Source organism: Urocitellus parryii, chromosome 6, assembly GCF_045843805.1.
Source record: "Urocitellus parryii isolate mUroPar1 chromosome 6, mUroPar1.hap1, whole genome shotgun sequence".
Lineage (NCBI taxonomy): Eukaryota > Metazoa > Chordata > Mammalia > Rodentia > Sciuridae > Urocitellus > Urocitellus parryii.
Window position 1 is genome coordinate 169,290,141 of NC_135536.1, and position 21,934 is coordinate 169,312,074.

Here is a 21,934-nt window from a genome sequence, read left to right on the forward strand (position 1 = left end):
TCACAGGAAAGTGTCTTCATTTGAACCATGATGGGCTGCAAATATCTTACCATTTTATGTAAATGTGGGGTTTTTGCTTTTTTTTTTGAGTCTACAGCATCCTGGTATAATTACATTAAGAAAATGGCAATAAATATTTCTTTTATGTTTAGTAGATTCAGTGACTAGTTTCTATCGTACTTGAATTGAGTTCATTTTCTGGATGTTAATAACTCATCATATTTAGTTGGTATTCACTACCTACTCTGCCAGTACATGGGGAAGGAAATAGGCTGCAAAGGTGTCTGGAACTTTGGCGGGGGTGGGGGGGCTGGAAATATTTAACTAGACTGGTCACAGTTCCAAGACTGTAAAATTTGTCTGAATTCATCCAATTGTACTTCACCATGTGTAAGTTGTACGTTAGTAGGCCTTATTTCAAAAAGCTTCACATGGTGCAAAAGTCCCTTGTGGGCCGGCCATTTACCAGGGCGAAACGCTACTGGCCAGGGGAGGGAAGGTACAAGAATAGATCTGCTTAGAGTGCAGTGGTAGTCTGCGTCCCTTGAGCACTGAATTGAGATCTGGGTACACTGAAGTCCTGGGCTTACGCCCCCAGAGGACTCCACTGGCTCCGGGGGGTCAAGAAAGGAATCACTGCAGCCTTATCTGGGCCCCTATTATGACCCAGGTGGGCGGGGCCCTATGTACTCTCGCCTGCCACTCTGACGGTGGCCGCGGGCTGACCAGGTCGCAGCAGCTTCCAACACCACCACGATACGCCCGGACAAGCCCCAGCGCTTGCTGCAAGATGACTTCTCCCGCCAAGGGCTATCCTGGGCGCGCCCAGGAAGCGGGTGAGAAGTCGCTCCTGGTGACGCAACTTCCGGCGCGCCTTCATCCGCACGCCACTTCCGGCGGCGAGCTGATACTTGCTAGGTCGGCGGTTAGGTTGGCTGTGCCATGAGGCCTGGGACGCCTCGGCTGGTAACCGTGGGCGAGTTCCTCTCTAGCTCCAGTCTTAGCGCAGTGCTCGGGTAAGACATGCGTGGGTTGGGGCTGGGCGGGAGCTTCGCACCCCCTCGCTTCAAGCCAATGTTCCCGCCTGAAGCAAACTGGAGTTCTCTGCCTGAGTCCTAGATGTGAAGCGTTGGCTTGCTTCGCACGGTTGGCCTCTTTTCAGAAACTAGTTTTGTTTGCTTTTAGTCTGAATGTGGGTTGGCTTTTTCCTTGCGTGGCGACGTCCGGAGACGGGCAGGAAAATAAGGATATAAAGGAGCGTAATGTCAGGCACTGGGCTTTACTGACGCTCTTATTAACACTTCAGGGGCTGAGGGAATTTGGAGGTAGCGGTGGAGATGGTTAAAAGCCTGTTAGAAACTTTGAGACTTTGAATTTTCTTTTTATCTTTACCATGAATAAGTGAATGAAAATAAGCTAGAGTAGATAGTAAAATGACCAAGATGGGCCCCATTCAACCACACCTGGAGGCTAACTGGTAGACCTATTAATGAGAAGCACCTTCAAAGCCTGTTTCAAATGTAAAAGACCTTGAGGCTCATCTGTGGGAACACCTCCAGCTAATTCCTTTGTCCCAGAGGTGGAGAATAGAAGATGGGGGTGAGCACAGATGAAGTTAGTAGGAAGAAGGATGGCTCATGGGAAGGACAATGGAAGTGAACTGGATGGTCTATTTTACATAGATTTTGTTCCACGCTCTGCCCAAAACAATATATAAACTCCTAAGCTGGCACACCAAAATGTTTTTCTGTTATCAGTCCCCCTCCAGCTTGGCGGGAGTTCTATCTCTTATTGCTTAAATAGATCCTATTCTGTTTACCGTGATTGTGGATTTTAGTCTTCAAAATTTGGGAGACAAGAACCCAGAAGAAATTGGTGAAGTGGGCAATTTAGTCTCATCTCAAAACTCTGGTTTCATAAGCATTTGTCTCCCCTCTCCTTCTCACAACTTGAGTGTTTTTGTTATATGCAAGTGTGTGAATAATTAATGGAGGATAATTTTTTTAAAGAAAGGATTATACAAATCGGGTATAGTCAAATGCCCTCAAAACTAACACACATTGGTAGTTTGAACTTTAAGTTTTATAGAATTAACTTTAATTAGTCGCTACACTAATAACCTAATATTTAATGCACCTTGTTCTAACTCCCCTGATTACTCCAACCCCGCTTACTTGGGATTGAATCCAGGGCCTAGTATGTGATAGGTGGGCATGCTAACACTGAGGTACATCCCCATCCCTCTGACCCTTTTAGAAAAGCATATGGGTTAGCATTACTTGTATTTTTTTCAATACTTGATTATTGGACTAGTGTTAATAAAAATGACAGGATTAGCACCAGTTCTTTCATAATGCTGTTACTTTAAGTCGACTGTAATAATTAGTCAAGTTTTGGTCAAATATGTATACAGCATTTAGAGATGAGCCTGACACCTAACCAAGGCTAAGTAAATGGTAACTGCCACATGATAACTTATAGTCATGATTTACTAAATGTCACATGGAGAAAGGCCAGTCTGTTCTGTTGCCCTTGTTGAAATACGTAAGTTTCTCAGATGCTTTTGAATTTAAATTTACTTGTTCACATACCTTGGTGACTATATGGAGGAAAAGTGTACAGATTTCAGATTTTTAAAATTTAAATGTCATTGCTTTTAAGTCTTATCCACTTTCAAACAGACAATATAGGAATGATTTCATTACTGCCATCTTCAAATATTTTGAACAATAAGCTAGACTTTTAATTCAGGTTTGTTTGTTTAATTCAGTATTTTTAGGTAGCCACACAGCCCGGAAAATGGAATCACAACTTATCAGTGTTTGGAGTGGAACAGAGAGGGGTATATTAAAGGCACTGGTGTAGTACTAATAGCCAAGAGGTTATCAAAATTTATAAGAATGAATTAAAAGGGTGATATCATCCAACAAGGGGAAATAAGCAAAATGCTGATGTGAGTGCATTCCATTTCCCACCCTCTTTTCCTTCCTTAGTAAATAAGAAAATCACTTGAGTGTATGTTTCTAAGCTGGGGTAGGGGGCAAGAAGTACTTCTTTAGCATCGAGTGCACCTGAATTTAAGTCCCTCTTCCAGCTACTCTCTGGTGACTTTGGAAGAATTAGGGAACACTGGTGGTAAGGTAAACTGGAATTTGGTTCTTGGTGAATGTCCTGGTTCTCATTCTATGAGGACAAACCAAATTAAATACGTACTGAGGTTTTTTGCACTGTGTCAAAGGAATATCAGGTTTTAAGAGCAATGAAACCTAAATCATCAGTTGCAATATGATATGGCAGCCCAGAATTCCAGTAGATAGAATCTGAAGTTGGCTCTAATGTATTATCACCACATACAGACAGTAACACTTTTTTTCATTGTTGTTTTAGACTGTAGCTGTGTCCGTGTGTTATGATGCCGTCTCGTACTAATCTGGCTACTGGAATCCCCAGTAGTAAAGTAAAATACTCAAGGCTTTCCAGCACAGATGATGGCTACATTGACCTTCAGGTAAATGCAGAAGGGAAGTGACAAGATTGGTGACTATTCTGATAAGTTAGCAGGAAGACCTTCATGGTGGAAGTTTTGCTAATTGTCCCTGAGGATTGGAATGAACAGTGAGAAGTAAACTCATTTCTGAGACTCTTAGCCCTAGCTTGCTGAAGCAAACCTTGGCAGGGTAGTTTCAAACCAATTCCAATATTATTTATTTCTTGGAAAAAAAAAAAAAGTAATTGTAATGCCAGAGTCCTATAGTTGTACACTTTATTTAGTTTGTCCAAAAATAATCAGATTTTAAGTGGATTTGTGTTAAGGATTGTTTATTTATTCTTTAGTCAAAGTCAGTTCATCTTTTAAGGGAGAAACTAACTGCTGAAGCCAGCAGATTGTGGGAATCTTCATTCTTTCCTGATGTCATGAGATCCAATTTATTAAAGGTATTCTTTGATAAACAGTAAGTAAAACAGAATATTGATAAGTTTATATTCTACCTTGACCATTATCTACAAAATAGTAGCATATCATCTCTTTTTTGCCCACTTCCACTTAAAGTAGAATATTCTAGATAAAACTTGAAATAACAGGAACCCATCCTTTTAAATATAAATAAATCAATTATTGTTTGTACTCTCTGGACCCATACTTAAAGGACAGATAAAAATAGATCTGGGAAGCTTCCAGCCAGTTAGCTCAGATTCAACTGTGAGCCAAACATTAGAAAGTTTGTGTGTGAATCTTAAGCTTGAATTGAACTGTTTGAGTGGTAATGCCTTACAAAAAAAATTGGAATTTTCTGTTTCTAAAAACCTTCCAGGGTGTACAGACTTAACTTTGGATGCCAAAAATCTCTTAACTTCTTTACTTTTCCTTAGCATGTTATAAGTTAGTACCTGTGCAAGGCATTTAATAAATGTATAATGAACAAATAACCATAAAGTAGTTCCTGTTTTTATTTCTTGAAAAAAAAAATTAAGGTACAGTGAATGGTGTGTGGAATTAGTTAAAACTAGAAAATATGACATTTCATTGGAATTCCTTTGAGTAACCTGTCCTTTCCCTTTCTCTCCCAGAGTTGCACTGGATGGTAGGACATATTTCAACACACTTGACGTATCCAGTTTGGTTCTTAATTATCCTCCCTGTTTTTGCCCTGGTAGCCCTGGTATTTTCATAATGATGTTCTTTGTCTTTTTTGTTTTTGTTTTCTCTTCCAGTTTAAGAAAAGCCCTCCTAAGATCCCTTATAAGGCCATTGCACTTGCCACTGTGCTGTTTTTGATTGGCGCCTTTCTCATTATCATAGGCTCCCTCCTGCTGTCAGGCTACATTAGCAAAGGGGTAAGCTGATGGGCATGTGGGAATGTGCCATGAGATCTTTAAGACAAGAGCCACAGCTGTAGTTTCCAGCAGAAAGAAGAAAAAGATTTTCTTTTAGTCCCAATGATGAGTTGCCATGCTAATACTGAGCCACCAGGTAGGGCAGTATTGCCCTGGTTTGGGTGCCAGTGAGTTTAACAAAACTTCTCAAATGGAAACCTGAGGGACATGTTAAAAAAATATTAAAAAATACATACATCCGTGTGTGTGTGTGTGTGTGTGTGTGTGTGTGTGTATAACATATGTATATAAAATAATAAAACATGTTTTCCTCTGAGCAACAAAGTTTTCCTATATTTCCTGTGAGGTGGGTAGGCAAACTTGGTCACTGAAATATTGAACAATTTGCCCATTGTCATAGTTTGGAACTATGACAAATTATGCATAGCTGAACCTAGCTTCCAAGATTCATTTTTGATAAGGGACTCTAGCTAGAGCAGCATTCTGTCATTGTAGTTTTGCAGTAGTACAGACTTACTGGTGAGTGGGGAGAAGCAGTTAATGTATAGGTCTGGTACCACTGAGCCATATATCAGTTTAGTTCCTTTTTATGTTGGGTTTGGTTGGAGTTCCTATTAAGTTTCAGTATACCTTAGAAACCTAAAGTGATATTTAGTAGCTCTTTCTCTCAGGCTGTCCTCAATACATAGTTGTCCTGAACTGATTCTATTATTCACATTCATTCTGTTAACACACACAGAGAAAAGCATGGGTTTATTGTGGTATTCTGTACAATTATAAAAAGTAAGAAAGGCACAGCATGTCCAATAGCTATGCAAAGAACAGCAGAGTAAAAGTATGATATGTCCATTTCGGTGGAGTGTTAACATATTTAAATATATGAAGAGTTATAATAATAACAAATACTTATTATTAACAGACAATAGGACAGAGAATATGATGTGTCCACAATTAAGAACTTTTAAAAAGGAGAAGGAGGGGCTGGGGCTCAGTGGTAGCACACTTGCCTGGCATGTGTGAAGCACTGGGTTCAATTCTCAGCACTGCATGTGAATAAATAAAATAAAGGTCTATCAATAACTACAAAAATATTTTTAAAAAGAAGAAATGAGCCGTATATCTGGAATAGAATGGATAATTTTTCTTTTATAGTTTTTGGTACTTTGCAGTTTTCCTTCAGTTGATTGAGTGACTGAGAAGGGGTCTTGATGTAGCCTAGGTTGGCCTTGAGTTACCTCAGCCTTCTGAGCAGCTAGGATTACAAGTATGCCTGCCTTTCCTTCACTTTATAAACAGGAAGAAAATAAATGTAAATCTTTTCCCTTGTGTACTTAATTCTGATGTTTTCCTTCTTCTGCCACCAGGGGGCAGACCGGGCCGTTCCTGTCCTGATTATTGGCATTCTGGTGTTCCTGCCAGGATTTTACCATCTGCGCATCGCTTACTATGCGTCTAAAGGCTACCGGGGTTACTCCTATGATGACATTCCAGACTTTGATGACTAACACTCACTTCAGCCCTGAGACAAGTCACAGTGGAACTAAACTCAGCTTTAAGATATTGAACAGAAACTATGGCTAAGGGCTGAGGAGTTATGCAGTTTGCAGATGTTTGTCAATGGCCAGAGTTTATGGTTCCATCCCAAAAATGTTCATTGAGCTTAATTAGCTAATTAGGAAACGCTGTGTTTTTCATCTGGCCGTGGCAAAACTCAACAAGTTTTTCCACATGAATTTGTATCATGGAAGAATAGCAATGCTAATTGGGAAAACAGGAGATTATCCTGTAGTGGAAAGTGTTACCATTCCCACCCTCTTTATATTGAGCATTTCTTTTAAGTAGTCTTCTTTGTCAATTTGTTATTGTAGCAAATGGAAGAGTGTGGTATGTCTAATTTCTTAGTTATAAGTAATTTATTTTTAAAATATCAAAAGATCTTATCCCCTACACTTAACTCTACTTTCACATTCTGGTGGAAGACCTCCCTAAAACCACATGTTAATGTGGATCCATCTGTAATATTTTTTACTTTGTTTCTTAGTGACAGGAACCAGGAATTTTTTGAGCCACAGAGTAAGTTTTCAAAGTATAAGCACTGTCTTGACCAGCTCTGATCTTGTTTCGCAATAGGATGGCCTGCATATAATTTGAGTCATTCTATCCTTTGTAGATCAAGATGTTCTATATATCATGCCTTTAAAGACTGAACTTTTGGCTGTTCCCTAATGAAAAAAATGAAGATAAGTGGTTATTATTTAGAGTGTATAACTCTATTGGTAGCACCTGGTACTATAGTGTCATTCTGCTGAAGATCTCAAGACTTGGCTTGGATCCCTGGAGGACCACATCCTTAGGTTGATTCTATTTCTTTGCTTGAAAAAGTGACTTATGTTCAAAAGAAATTAAAATGTCAGAATCCAAATCCTGGACTAAACATGAGTTAACTTTAGACATAATTCAGAAAACATGGTTTAATGATTTTATAAAGTACCCAGGAATAACTTTTGGGGTAACTGGCATCATGAGTTAGACTCTACTTTCTAGTCATTCATTTACTCTGAGGTTAATAGATTTGAACAACTATAAGCGTGGATGTACCATCAACTGAAATTTTGAAGTCTGTGATAGGGCAATTTTGGGGGGAAAGATTAGTTTGTTTTGGGATATGTAAATGTAGATGTCTCCTTGACATCCAGGTGGTGCTGTGGAGACATTAGTTGAAGTACAGTGTGGAGTTCACAAGAGAGCGTTTAAGCTAGAGATAGAAATGAAGGACTCAGTGTTTAGACATTATCTTCAGAACCTGGGGTTGGATGAGATCACAGGTGGAGTGAGTGTACAGAGAGAAGATGACTCGGGAATGAGGGCAGCCTCCAAGTTTGGGTGCATTTAGAAATGGGAAAGGAGCCTAGGGAATCTGGTATTCTAAAGTTGTTGGGCCTTGTCAGTGAAAATGTGAGATAATATTTGTAAAACTTTATGTTGGGCAGTGCTTGCAAAGCTCACACATAGTAGTTTCAGCCAAATTAAATTATTTGGTCTTTTTTTTTTTTTTGTAAGGGGGAAATCAAGATGGAACAGAAAGGTATAAAGTCAAGAGTAAACATTTGCTCTCCAAACTCACCTCCAAAGGTTGTCCAATTAAGTTCCTTATATAGTTTGCAGAAATGTTCTAAGCATATAAACATGGATACCTTTTTATTTTTTTAATTTGAGCTTCAATTGTATGGCCCTATTAGGTTTCCATGATTTTTTTTTGGAAAGATAAGTTTCCCTCAACCCAAGTGTTGGGGACCAAATCCAGGGCCTCACATGTGCTAGGCAGGCACACCATCACTGAGCTACATACCCACCCCTGGCCACATTATTGTAATTTTCCATTATATGCATGTAGTTTTGGGGCCCCAAGACTTCCTACCTGGAATAGGAATCCCTCTCTAGTGGCCCCCTGAAGGAATGACCTTTGCTGCTCTGTTTGAGCATTCCTGTTACCTGAGTATCTTATCACATATGTAACTTCTTTGCATTGACAGTAACTATACTGATGCTTATTAGAGGAGGTCTAAGCCTCCATAATAATGGTGAACATTTCTTGAACCCTTTTCCAGATATTGTGCTAAGTACTCTTCATCATCATTTTAATCCTTGAGAAAATCCTGAATTAGGTATGATTCTTACTTAGGCCAAACCTGAATGAATGACTTTAGGGACTGGGCAAATAAAATCAAAGTAGAGGGATAGATTTTAAGAGTAATGGGGACCAAGGTCAAGTGTCAAATGGATATCATATAAAAGCAGCTCCTCCCATTTTAAGTCTGGTTAAACCAGGTGTTATTGTGACAACTATTACACTTCTTATTAGTCGTGTCCAGGACTACTTTTTAAACCTTCATTCTGGCTGGTGTGGCACCTGTAATTCCAGTGACTGAGCCTGACCTTGAACTTGATTTTCCTCTTTCAAGCACCCACCCACTGGCCCTGTTGCTGGGATTACAGGTGTGGCCCACTGTGCAGGCTGTACTTTGTTCCATTGTGTAAGCAGGTGGACTGACTCTACTCAATTCAGACTTTACTAAATGGCCCTCTGCCAACTGTTCTGCAGGCCAGCTGCTCTGCAAACGGTGCTCCCAGGTGAGTGAAAGCCTCTTGGCTTTCTGCTCAAGCCAGCAGGCCCAGTTCATAGACTACACACACTAGCTGGCATAGGAAGTATCCCATTAGTGTTACATACCCAGGGAGTTACATTCCAGGGAGAATTAACAGTGCTGACTTACTTGCACTGTCCTGGGGATTGAACCTACGACTTGCACATATTGGGCAAGTGCTCCTCCACAGAGCTATATCCCCAGCCCTTATGTTGAGTTTCTACTAAGGGTTATACAAAGTCAGTGTCCATTGGTTGGCTTGGCCTGTCATCTAAATTCTTATCCTGATACTTTTTTCTAGATTCAGTCCCAAAGGTATGTAGTTAAATCAGTTTAGTGCATGGGTTATTGGACTAATTAATACCTTTGGAGCACAGTCTTTATATAATAAAGTGGAGGTGGGGGGGTGAAATGAAGCAGTTTGTACAGAGAATTTACACATAGTAAGCACCGGGTATATGGAGACGGAGATCACTCCCTTGGTCTGGTATAAAGGAGGTGGGACCATCTGCTGTTCCTGGGGCCATCCTGAGGAACCTGCCATTCTGTTGACAGATCTACCCCAGAACCAAGGGCAGGAGCTAACCCAGCTCCCTTCACTGACAGAACTGCCTACTGGAGGTTGTGAAGATACCTCAGCCCCTGGCCTTTGATAGCATGTTGCTGGGCCTGGGTCCTTCTGTGCATCAAGGCAGAGAAGGCCCTGTGGAGAAGAACTTGAAAATGAGGTGGTTCAGAGGAGCTTATTCTTCCCTGTTTTCACCATTCCTCCCTCAGTACTCCCACACTTGTCCTTTGCTGCTCAGGGGCTGGTCTCTGGATCAATGGTGTGGATATCACTTGGGGACTTATTAGAAATGCAGTATCTTGGGCCTGCTGACTAAATCGGGCTCCATGTTGTAATGATGCCCTAAGATATTCACTGCCAGTATCAGAAGTGCTGGCCAGAGAACCCTGTGCCACCAACACCATTTTCTTTCTTTGAGACTGGACCTCCTCCAACAGTGCCAGTGGTTGTAGAACACTCAAGAAGGTATAGTCCTTCTAGATCCATCATTATTCTCTAGCTAGACAATAACACCCAGGGGCCTAAGGAAGCTTTGTAGAAAGGGCACGGAAACAATGCAGGAATATTTCGTAAACAAACTTTTGTGAGCACTGAGAAACCAAACAAGGCCTAAAGAGGCAGTAGGTCCATGGCAGGAGTGGAGCTTTGGTACCCCAAAGACCTACCAAAAAGAACAGTGTGCAATTTATGACCCAATCAGAGGCAGAACAGGTTTTTTTCCTCTGGTTTCTGTGGAAGGCAGCCTGTTAGCTCTAGAGTTAACCCTAATCCTTGGTGTCCCTTTCTGTCTCCATTCTTTCATTATCAGTATCTTGAGAATAGCCAGCTAGCTAGAAAATGCTTCAATATGAAGGATGAAGTTTTTTGGCCAAGACTTTAAGCCCTTGAGAGGGTTTTCTCTGGGATTAATAGTATCTTCAGAGTTTGCCCTGAGGCCCTGGGGTTGAAATCTCCCTACAGCTAAAACAATGGCAGCAGCCTTATTATGAACAGGCTCGGAGAGTTTGTGGCCTAGTGGACCATAGTGAGCATAGGAGCGCCAGGCGTGGTGGTGCATTCCTGTGCTAAGTTCAAAACCAAACTCAGCAACTTAGTAAGGCACTTACGACTCAGTGAGATCCTGTCTAAATAAAAGAGGGCTGGGAATGTGGCTCAGTGGTTTAGCACCCTTGAGTTCAATTCCTAGTACCAAAAAAAAGCAACCAGAAGGAACCTGGAGCAAGTCAGGCCATGTGTTTTCATATTTGAGATATTTATTTATTTAATGGTGCTGGGAATCAAACCCAGGGCTTTATGCATGCTAAGCAAGTGCTCTACCATTGAGCCACACTCCCAGCCCTGTGATCTATGATTTTAATACTAGCACAAAGGAGCTTGTTGAGAGTCAAGGTTTCCCATCCTTGGGGTTGTCAGATTTATTCCTGAGTTGTTGTTTTTTTTTTTTTAAGAAATTGAATTGTTTTCTTGGTTTATATTATTATTATTTACCTACAGCTTTTCTGAATTTTTTCTTTTCCATATTTTACATTATAATTTGTATTATGAGTATGCATAATCATAATAGTGGATTTGTTGTTACATATGTGTACTTGTACATGATATAACAATATAATTTGATTAGTATCATTCTCAAGTATTTCCTTTTCCACTCCTCCCTTTTTTCTCCTGATCTCCCTTTGATTTTCATGAGATCCACCCTACCTCTTTTTCCTGTTTCTGCTCTAGCTTCCAGATATGACAGAAAACATATAACCCTTGATTTTCTGAGTTTGGCTTATTTTGCTTAAGGTAATGCTCTGTTGCATCCATTTTCCTACAAATTACATAATTTCATATTTCTTTATTGCTGAATAAAACTCCACTGTGTATATATACCATATTTTAAAATCCATTTATCCACTGGTAGACTCCTAGGCTGGTTATGTTGTTTGACTATTGTGAATTGTGCTGCTATAAACCTGGGTATGCATGTATCACTATAGTATGATGACTTTAATTCTTTAGGCTAAATACTGAGGAGTGGTGTGGTTGGGTCATATGATGGGTGACATTCCTAGTCTTTTGGGGAAACTGCATACTGATTTCCATGGTGGCTGTGCTAATTTACAAATCCACCAACAGTGAACAAGTGGTTCTTTTTTCTTCACATTTACTCCAGTATTTATTATTTTTATCATTGTCATCTTACTCTCTTCCTCTTGCAATTCTTCCTCCTCCTCCTCCTCTTTTTTCTCTTCTTGTTCCTTTTCTTCATATTGGGATTGAATCCAGGGGTGCTTTACCACCGAACTGCATTCTTATATCTTTTTTTTTTTTTTTTTGTACCAGGGATTGAATTCAGGAGTACTTGACCACTGAGCCACATCCCCAGCCCTGTTTTGTATTTTATTTAGAGACAGAGTCTCACTGAATTGCTTAGCACCTAGCAGTTGCTGAGGCTGGCATGGAACTCATGATTCTCCTGTCTCAGCCTCCCAAGCCGCTGGGATTACAGGCATGGGCTACCATGCCTGGCTGCATCCCTAGATCTTTTTATTTTTTAATTTGAAGACAGGGTCTTGCTAAATTGCTGAAACTGGCCTTGAACTTGGGATCCTCCTGCTTGAGTCTCTGGGATTACAGGTGTGTGCCAGTGTGCCTGGCATCTTTTTTTTTTTTTCCCCCCTTGCCTGATTGCTCTGGCTAAGACCTGCAGGAATATGAGAAGGGACATCCTTGTTTTGATCTAGATCTTAGAGTAAAGGCTTTCAACTAACCCCCATTGAGTATGATGTTAACTGTGACTTATTGTACATGACCTTTATTGTGTTGAGATACATTTCTTCTGTAACTTAAGATTTTTTCCTATGATACTGAATTTTGTCAAGTCCCTTTTTCTATCTTTTGAGATAATCATAATTTTTGTCCCTTTTCCTGTTAATGTGGTGTATCACATTTATTGCTTGCTTATGTTGAATGAGGAATGTCAGAGAATGCCAAATAGTTTTTCTGTTTATTGAGAAATGAAACCACACTGAGACCAAAAGAATCATGGAATTATTTTGACACAATTTCAAAACTCCTGCTCATTCTGAACATTGACTCATGAAGATCTTCTACTGGGTTGCTGTCCTGGATATTTCTATCTTTCTACCTCTAATAAGAGGTAAAAAAGTAATCTCTCTCCAGTAGTCTTATCAGATTCACAGTAAAAGAAGATAACTTGTTCTGTGCAGAGATTAGGATTTTGCAATCTAGAAAAACAAATGAGGGAGGCACAAAGTCTATAAAGTCATATCAGATGTTAGCAGAGTGGACTACATTTACATATCAAGCCCCTGGTCACTGAAACTTGGAACTGGAGTACTATGGGAACAAAATATATCTTTATTAAAACAATTCAACTTAAACATTAACTAAAAAAAGTAGATCACAGAACTTTGAAAGTAGCTCTGCCTTGACACAATTAGATCCCTCACATTTCTTAACTATTATCAGTCACAGCTTTAATCTAACCTTGATTTTATCTCTAAACTTTGATTTAAAGTTGTGTATTAATTCACCTTGAATCTTTCCTTTAAGTTTATCCATGAAGTATTTTTTGAGTGCCTGTTATAGACAAATCGCACTTTGTAGGCATCAAAAAGGAATTGTCCACTATGCCATCCTCCAGGAGTTTGCAGCATATTTCAGGAAAATGAGATCCATTTTTGAACTAGATGAACAAATATATTTTTTAAAAATCTGTACCAAGGATCAAACCTAGGGCCTTGCTCATGCAAGGCAAGTACCCTACTACTGAGTTACATCTCTAGCCTCCAATATTAGCTTTAACAAAAGATTAATTTTTAAAATGGTTGCTCTGATAAGTGGATTGGAGAGGAAATGAGGTTCAGCAGGGTCTGAAAAGATCTGCAAAGGTCTTACTTGAACTAGACCAAATGGACTTAGGCTAGCCCAAAGCTGGTAATGGGCGCTGTGATCTGAAGCCTGTAGGCTAGGCTGGCATGGGAAGAGTTGGGGACTTGAGTTTGGCTAACTGACAGAGGATTAGGTTGTGACCTACTAAGGAATGAGGAGCTATGGTAGTTTTCCTTTTAAATGTTTTGTTTTTCCCAAAATTATCAATGTTCACTTTTTTTAAAGTTCCATGAGGCTTATCCTGAAAATCAGTTATCACATTCAGTCCCTCTTCCCTCTCAGCTCCTCCAGCTAAATTTGTTAGTATTGACTTTGATCTCTCCACATGAAATATTTATATTGCCACTTCATGATTTTTCTGTTAGGCCTTATCAATTGACTTTATCTGGTGGAAGATGGAGATTTAGGTGTTCCCTGATCATCCCCCATTATAGATGCTTCCAGTCCCTCTGTTTTGTCCATATCATGTGTCATTGAGTTGGATTAATATCTTTTCTGACATTTCTAAGAATGTATGCACCCTATTCAAACTGAGCCAGGCTGTATGTGATGACTTACTTTCCTCTTCTGGCACAAATTAATTTTCCATGGAGTCTTGTTAGTTCACATGATTTTTCTGTTAGAAGCCCAGACTGACTCCCATCTGTACACATCTCCTAGTATTCCATCCATTTCCTCTTTTTTTAAATTTTTTTTTTTAGTTTTACATGGACATGATATCTTCATTTTGTTTATTTTATTTTCATGTGGTGCTGAGGATCGAATCCAGTACCTCACATGTGCAAGGCAAGCGCTCTGCCACTGAGCCACAGCCCCAGCCCCCATTTCCTCTTAAAGAACTGTCCATGAGGAAACCTGCTGCCCTGTCCTTTACCTGAGGTGAGAATGTGCTTGCATTGCCTTCCAGCTTCTTGTGTGACTTCTGTGGAGAAGTCAGCCACTCTGAATTTTGGCTCTTTCTTTGTTATTTAGCTTGTATTGTGTCTTCGGTGTTCTAAAATTTCACAAACGTGTCTTATTGACCTGTTATTATCTGGCACCCATTGTACATCATGCTATTGTCCATTTCAGGCTGGAAATTCATGTCATTTACTTTTAAGGAATTTTTTGAAATTAATTTCTTTGATAATTTCATTCTGTCACATGTCTCCGTTTCCTGTTTTTGGAATTTTTAAAAAGATGTTGGTCATTTTATCTCCTGTTTTCTATATTTTGGTCTTTTTTCCCATATTTTTGTCCTTTGTGAGAAATTTTTCTGTTTTTCCTTCCAACTCTTCTAATGTCCAAGGACTCTCTTACATTTTATACCAATCAGTTTTTACTTTGTAACCTTAACATCTTTTATTATCTCAGTATGTTCTCTTATCAACATAAAATATTCACTTATCAGCACAGCAGTCAGAGTGATCCCTTAAAATATGTCATGTCATTCTTTTCTAAAAGTTTTGCAGTGACTCCACACTGAACTCAGAGGATAAGCCTACATCCCACAGTGGTAGACAGGGCCCACTGTGCTCTCTCCACCCTCAGTTCTCTGGCATTATCCGCTGTGCTGCCTCCTCAACACTCTGTTCTAGCCATCCTCGTCTGTGATCCCTAACTTCTGACCTACTCCCATCCTAGGACTTCAGCTTTAGTTGTTCCTTCTCTCAAGAATTCTTCCCTTCTTTAAGATTTTGTTCAAATTGCTTATTCTCAGTTAAGGCCTGCCCTGACCTCTTTTATACTGCAACCTTCCCTCACATCCATCACATCCATCCCTAGCACCAGCACTCTATCTTCCTTTTGCTCATCTCCTCCTTATCCATTAATAGTATGTCACTTTGTAACATACTGCTTAATTTACTTACTTCCTTTTCCATCTTTACTCCAGTTAGAATATGAGTTTACAAGGGCAAACATGTTCCCTTACTCCCTCCCTCTCTCCCTCCTTCCCTCCCTCCCTTCCTCCCTTCCTTCATTTCTGTCTTTCTTTGACTTTATTGGGGTATAACTGACTAATAGAAATTGTGTGGCTTTTTAAAAAAAATTTTTTTTCTCTTAGCTGGGCAGAGTGGTGCATGCCTATAATCTCAGTTAGTCAGGAGACTGAAGCAAGAAGATCTCAAGTTTGAGGCCAGCCTGGGCAACTTAGCAAGACCTTAGCAAGATAAAAAAGGGTCATGGGTTTGTAACAGCTCAATTCACAATAGCTAGACTATGGAGACAACTCAGATGCCCTTCAACAGATGAATGGATAAAGAAAATGTGGTATATATACATAGTGGATTATTACTCAGCCATTAAGAAGAATGGTTTTATGACATTTGCTGGCAAATGGATGGCTCTAAAGACTCTCATGCTAAGTGAAATAAGTCAGTCCCCCAAGCTAAGATTGAATGTTTTTGCTGATATGTGGAAGCTAAACCACAATAAAGGAGGGGGAGAGAAGTTCACTGGATCAGACAAAGGGGAATCAAGGGAAGGGAAGGGGTATAGGAAAAGGAAAGACTGTGGAATGAATCTGACATTATTTTCCTATGTGCATATATGAATACATCAGAGTGAATCCCACCATTATGTTTATTCATAAGAATGAGGTCTTAATTAGAATAAGATATATTTCATGCTTGTATAATTATATCAAAATGGATTCTACTATCATGTATAACTAAAAAGAACCAATAAAAGGGGCCAGGGATATAGCCCTGTGGTAGAACACCCCTGGGTTCAATTCCTAATATTAAAAACAAACAAAAAAAACATGAAACTTAAGAGGTACTGTCCAAGTCAAGAAATCTAACTTGAGTGTCCTGGGCAGATAGAATAGCATTGGCAGCTTAGTGAAAGGTGACATAGTTAATGTGCCCTGGGAACTGCCTGACTTCCTTATAGCTGGGAGGTTATCACAGGAGGAATCTTGGGAGAGGATACAGGCAGGTGTGATCTTGGAGAGCCCTTTGTGTCATGGGCAAGAGTCTGGCTTCTAGACCTCTTCCCCAGTTGGAGGTCCTGCCCTTCTCTTCACTCTCAGCTCATCCTTTAAATCTAATGAGACCAGAAAAAGTATCACATTTCTTCTCTAACACTAGAAGATTAGAACAGGAAACCCCTGTCTCGACTCCTGACACTGTACAAAAACAGGCTCCTTTAGGTAAAGATTAGAAGCAGCTCCTGAAAAGACTGGAGGAGCACAAAAGGAAGTGGGGCAAGATAATTGGAGAAGAGTTGCTACCAATAACTGGGGAAACTTGCACAAAAAGAAGATGGCTATTTGTGGGACATTAGGACATTGGAGGGGGCAATCTGGTCTTAAAGAATACTTCCAGGATTCAGGGAGAGATGCTCTGATAACAGACTGTCAAAAATAACTTTATGTGTTAAGCTGAGGTTGTGGCTCAGTGGTAGAGTGCTTGCCTAGCATGTGTGAGGCACTGGGTTCAATCCTCAGCACCATATTTAAAAAAAAAATAATAAGGTATTGTGTCCATCCACAACTAAAAATATTTTTTAAAAATAACTTCATGTGATAGTGTTTACAAATTGAAATTAATTATTTTTTTATTGTTGTTGTTCTGGGCATTGGATCCAGGGCCTCACACACACTCGGGGTAAGTGTTCTACAATTTGTTTGTTGGTACTGAGGATTGAACTCAGGGGTGCTTTTACCACTGAGATATATCTCCAGTCCTTTTTTTATTTGCTGAATTTTGAGACAGGGTCTTGCTAATTTGTTGAGAATATCTCTAAATTATCAAGGCTGGCTTCGAATTTGCAATCCTCCTGCTCAGCCTTCTGAGTTTCTGGGATTATAGGCATGCACAACCACATCTGACTCCTCTGATGAGTCAATTTTAGCAATTTGTAGTTTATATTTTAAAAAACTTTTTTGGCTATGTACAGGGTAATCCCAGTGACTTGGGGGTCTAAGGCAGGAGTATTGCAAGTTCCAGGACAGTCTTGGCAATTCAGTGAGGCCCTGTCTCAAAACATAAAGCAAGTGCTAGGGATGTAGCTCAGGGGTAGTGCACTCCTGGGTTCAATCCCCAGTACAGAAGGAGAAAATGTATTTTTTCAAAAAACAAAATAATAAAACTGACTCAGAAAGAAATGGAAAATCTGAAAAGATCAACTATTCAGATAGATCAACTCTGGTGGGTAGGAAATGGGACACTGAAAATTTTACTGCCCCCAAATTTTCAGTCCCAATTGGAAAATATTGTGGAAAATTTCTAATACACCTTGAAGAAACCTTGTAGGTAGTCTTACATTCTAGAATCTGAAGTGTGAAAAAAAATTTAGTGGCATTATCATTCATTTTACAAGCCTAGCATAATCCCCATATCAAAGCTTATCCAAATAAGTGTGCAAAAAACATACCCACCAAACACCTATATATTTTGATTTTTAAGATTGTAAATAATAAAACAATAAACTTAGCTGTGAATTAAAACAAATAGGCAAAATTAAAGGTATATTAAGAAAATCTGTTTCTGGGCTTCCTGGTTTCCATGTATTGAGCTGCTTTCCTCAGCTACACCTTCTGCCATAAAACCTCATCTTGGACCCAGAGCTATGCTGACCATGGACTGAACCTCTGAAACTGAGGGTAGATCTAGAGAAAGCAACAGCTGTGTTGAAATAATCCTGTTTAATCAGAAGAAATTTTCTACACATAAAAGACAGAGTATATATATTGGAAATAAAAAGAACTGAGTCCTAGTGCCACCATTTGCTATTGTATCTTTAGAAACTGATAAACCAACCTTAAATCAAGTATGGAAATGCAAGAGACCACCAATGCCAAAACAATCTTAAGAAGAACAAAGTTGACTCACATGTCCAGATTTCAAAGCTTTCACAAAGGAACAATAATCAAGACATTGTGGTACTGGCACAAGAATATCATATAGATCAAAGGAACAGAATTTAGAATCTATAAATAAATCCCTGATGTTATGGTAAAAAGAAAATCTGCTGTGTACTTCATTACCGAATAGGTGACAGAGAAAAATCATAAGACCATCTAGATGAAATTCAGTGTCTAATATTACTTTATTAAAAATAAAGCCCTAGGCAGGGGGTTAGCAATGATGGTGGAATGTGATGGACATCATTATCCAAAGTACATGTATGAAGACATGAATTGGTGGGAGAGAAAGGGAGGGAGAAGGGGAATAGCATGAATGGTGAAAGGAGACCCTCATCATTATACAAAATACATGTATGAAGATGTGAATTTGGTGTCAACATACCTTATATATAATCAGAGATATAATAAATTATTATATAATGGTGTATTAAGAATCGTGATGCAAAATAAATAAGAAAAAAGATGAATTGGTGTGAACATACTTTATATACAAACATGAAAAATTGTGCTCTATATGTGTAATAAGAATTGTAATGCATTCTACTGTCATGTACTTAAAAAATAAAATCAATTAAAAAAAATGAAGCCCTAGGCAACTTAAAATTGATAGGCCTTAACATCATTGAGAATAGGAGGAATTAATAGCAAATATCATAACAATAAAATACCATATACATTCTCATTAAAATCAGAAGAAAGTAAAAGTTCAGACATACATCTATCATTCTGGATAAAGAAACCCAGAGTAGGTATGAATCTCATCCCAGACTCAAGTTTGAAAGAAATGGTGAATACTTTTTTAAAAATTCCATTGAATTTGAATCATGAGTCACCATTTTCCCAGGTAATGGAAATTTACTCTTGGTCATTATGGGAGTGTTTCTCTTCCTGACAGCTTTACAGTCTCATTTGGTGACAATGGTGTCACATGGCATCAAGGACTCTACAGAGGGAAAACATCTGACCCTTAAGTGCCCACACTGGCATTTGCTAATTTGTCTCATCTAGACCTCAGGTGTTGGTGCATACAGGTAGCTGCACTATAGCAGCCTGTAATGTTGTTGCTTATCTCAGCTGTGAATTTTCTGCAGGTCTATGTCTCAGTCCATTTGGACATGTGAGAGCATTAAGTGTTCTTTGTGCTTACTTGGTGGAATTGTTCAAGGATGTTCACTGCCTTTGGGCTCCTTATGGACACATGTTAAATCATTCTGCTGTTCCCATGCTGTGGGGGCTGTCTAGCTATGCCCATACCCTTTTTATTTTCCAAAGAATTGGTAAGATCTTGCTGCTTCCCAGATTATACTTAGAATAAGGGTATGGGTTTTTTTAGATTCCAGTTTCCCAGCCTGTCAAGGATATATCTTGTCCTCCTGCTTGCAACTCTCCCCTCCCAACCCCTATTCATGGCAGTGCTTGGACTTCTAGGGCATAGGGACAAGATGCAGGGACACCGCACAGGTTTCTTGTTATTTTGGTTTGGTTTTTTTCCTTGGGGCGTGGGGATACTGCAAATTGAACCCAGGAACATTCTGCCCCTGATTTTTCTATGTGCTTAGCTCTTATTGAGCAGGGTATCTGCTAAGTTGCCCAGGCTGGCCTAGAATTTGGGATCCTCCTGCCTCAGCCTCCCAAATAGCTGGGATTATAGGTGTGCAGAACCTTGCCTGACTCACATTGCAATTTTGAGCCCGCTTGTTTCTCTCTGAGACTTCTAGTTAGACTAAAGTAGCATTTATCAAGCAATCTGTGGTGATGGACCAGTTCTGTTTGCTTCTAGTTGTCATGGATTAATATTTTTAGCCTATATACTGTTTGGTGACCCGAGTTTGCCAATCATGACCTTGGATATTGTGCATCATCTAGAAAAGCATCTAAGTATTTATTTTTGATAATTAACAGTTCAGGGATTAACAGTGGTCCACAGAGTAAACTGGTATATGGACTCAGTCACCTCCTCATCTACTGTACCAAATCTGATAAAGACTTTGGAACTTGACTCCTTTTCCTCCATTCTGCTGTGTCATCCTGTTCCTAAGCCAGTAGACACAGAACCCTAGCTGCTGCCAGGCTGGAGAGGAGTCATGAAGTACTAGGAAATAGTGGAAATGAAAAGCTTATCAGCTAACATGGCAAGTTTCACTGTTACTACAGAAATGAGAAGTACAAAATTGACTAAGTCATGCACTCAGTGGTTTGTGCCTGTAATCCCAGCTACTCAGGAGGAGGAGGCAGAAGGATCATAAATTTGAGGTCAGCATCAGCAATTTAGCAGACCCTATCTCAAAATAAAAAATTAAAAGGCTGGGGATCTAACAGTGCTAGAATGCTCTTGGGTTTAATAGTACCACAAAATAAATTCTTATTTATTTCAGGGTGCAATCTATTTACAAATTATTATTGGTCTCTATTTTTTAACCAGTTTTTCATTTTCTTTTATTTTTTTTAATTTTCCATTTTCTTTTTTCATGATACTAAGGATTGAATCAGGGGCATTCTACCACTGAACTACATCTGCAGCTGTTTTTACTTTTTATTTTGAGACAGGGTCATACTAAATTGCCCAGACTGTTCTCCAACTTGTGGTTCTTCTACCTCAGAATCCTGAGTAGCAGGGATTACAGGTATGCACCACCATACCCAACTCCAAAAAGATGTTTTTTAAAAGCAGTTAAAACCAAAAAGATAATTTAGTGGGATGCATCATTACAAAGAACATCAAATTTGAGTGTTTCTACTATAGTAGAATAACATTTAGTTAACATGTATTTATCTTAATGTTTAAGAAAATCTCATTCATAATAGCTATAAAACAAAGTACTTAGGGATTAAATTACTAGGAAGTTACTGAATATATTTGATTAAAATCTTAAAACCTTGTATGTAAAGAAATATTTTATTGAACTAGTAAGCCTCTATTGTAAAGAAATATAAATTCAGCACTGGGGTTGTGGCTCAGAGGTAGAGCGCTCCCCTAACATGGGTGAGGCCTTGGGTTCGATCCTCAGTACCACATAAAAGTAAATAAGTAAAATAAAGATATTGTGTCCAACTACAACTAAAAAATAATTTAAAAAAAGAAATATAAATTCATCTAAAATTCAATTCCACTTAATGCAATTCACATAGGAGGAGTAGGAGGGACTTAACAAAGTGAATCTGGAATCTACCTAGAGATTAAGAATATAATTGCCAGAAAAGATTTCAAAGGAGATTTTTTTTTTAAGAGAGAGAATTTTTAATATTTATTCTTTAGTTTTGGGTGGACACAACATCTTTGTTTGTATGTGGTGAGGATCGAACTAGCTAGGCTAGCAAGCTACTGCTTGAGCCACATCCCCAGCCCCTCAAAGGAGATTCTTAAGGTTACTCTGATAGTAAATGGCATTATGAAGTCACAGAAGACAAAACAGTGATTCAGAGGAACAGAAAGAGTATCCAATAAGAAGCCCAAATATCAATAATAACAGCATATTATAATTAGACAATTGAAATCACTAGGGAAAAAAAATCACCAGGAAAATGGTGGATTGTTCAATAGGTGGTGTTGGAATAACTGATGAAAAAATGTACTTCCGTAGGAAGAAATGGTAAGAACCAGGCTTTGAAACTGTGATCCTCCTGCCTCAGCCT

The 21,934-nt window shown here is 39.1% G+C and overlaps 1 protein-coding gene and 1 non-coding gene across 3 annotated transcripts; both read left to right on the forward strand.

The window, feature by feature from the left end:
• The first annotated feature begins 899 nt into the window (after positions 1-899).
• On the forward strand, positions 900-12,123 carry Tmem230 (transmembrane protein 230). Of its 2 annotated transcripts, none has more exons than XM_026385777.2 (4): positions 900-1,016; positions 3,388-3,508; positions 4,714-4,836; positions 6,201-12,123. In XM_026385777.2, exons 2-4 carry the CDS (start codon positions 3,410-3,412, stop codon positions 6,339-6,341), a joined length of 363 nt encoding a protein of 120 aa, XP_026241562.1. In that variant the 5' UTR covers positions 900-1,016; positions 3,388-3,409; the 3' UTR covers positions 6,342-12,123. The 2 variants fall into 2 exon arrangements, with proteins under 2 accessions (XP_026241562.1, XP_077655835.1); XM_077799709.1 differs by lacking the exon at positions 900-1,016 and adding an exon at positions 3,858-3,936 and having other exon boundaries at positions 3,424-3,508.
• On the forward strand, positions 4,934-5,043 carry LOC113180713 (small nucleolar RNA U6-53/MBII-28). The gene has a single exon (XR_003300502.1). It is a non-coding gene; the product is annotated as a small nucleolar RNA U6-53/MBII-28 (small nucleolar RNA).
• Positions 12,124-21,934: the final 9,811 nt, after the last annotated feature.

What these genes read in the sequence shown, in the direction of transcription:
- Tmem230 (XM_077799709.1), top strand. Translation starts at nt 3,486, where the DNA reads ATGATGGCTACATTGACCTTCAG. An exon ending in ATGGCTACATTGACCTTCAG is followed by an intron (nt 3,509 to 3,857) that starts GTAAATGCAGAA and finishes TCATCTTTTAAG; the next exon opens with GGAGAAACTAACTGCTGAAG. An exon ending in TGAGATCCAATTTATTAAAG is followed by an intron (nt 3,937 to 4,713) that starts GTATTCTTTGAT and finishes TTTCTCTTCCAG; the next exon opens with TTTAAGAAAAGCCCTCCTAA.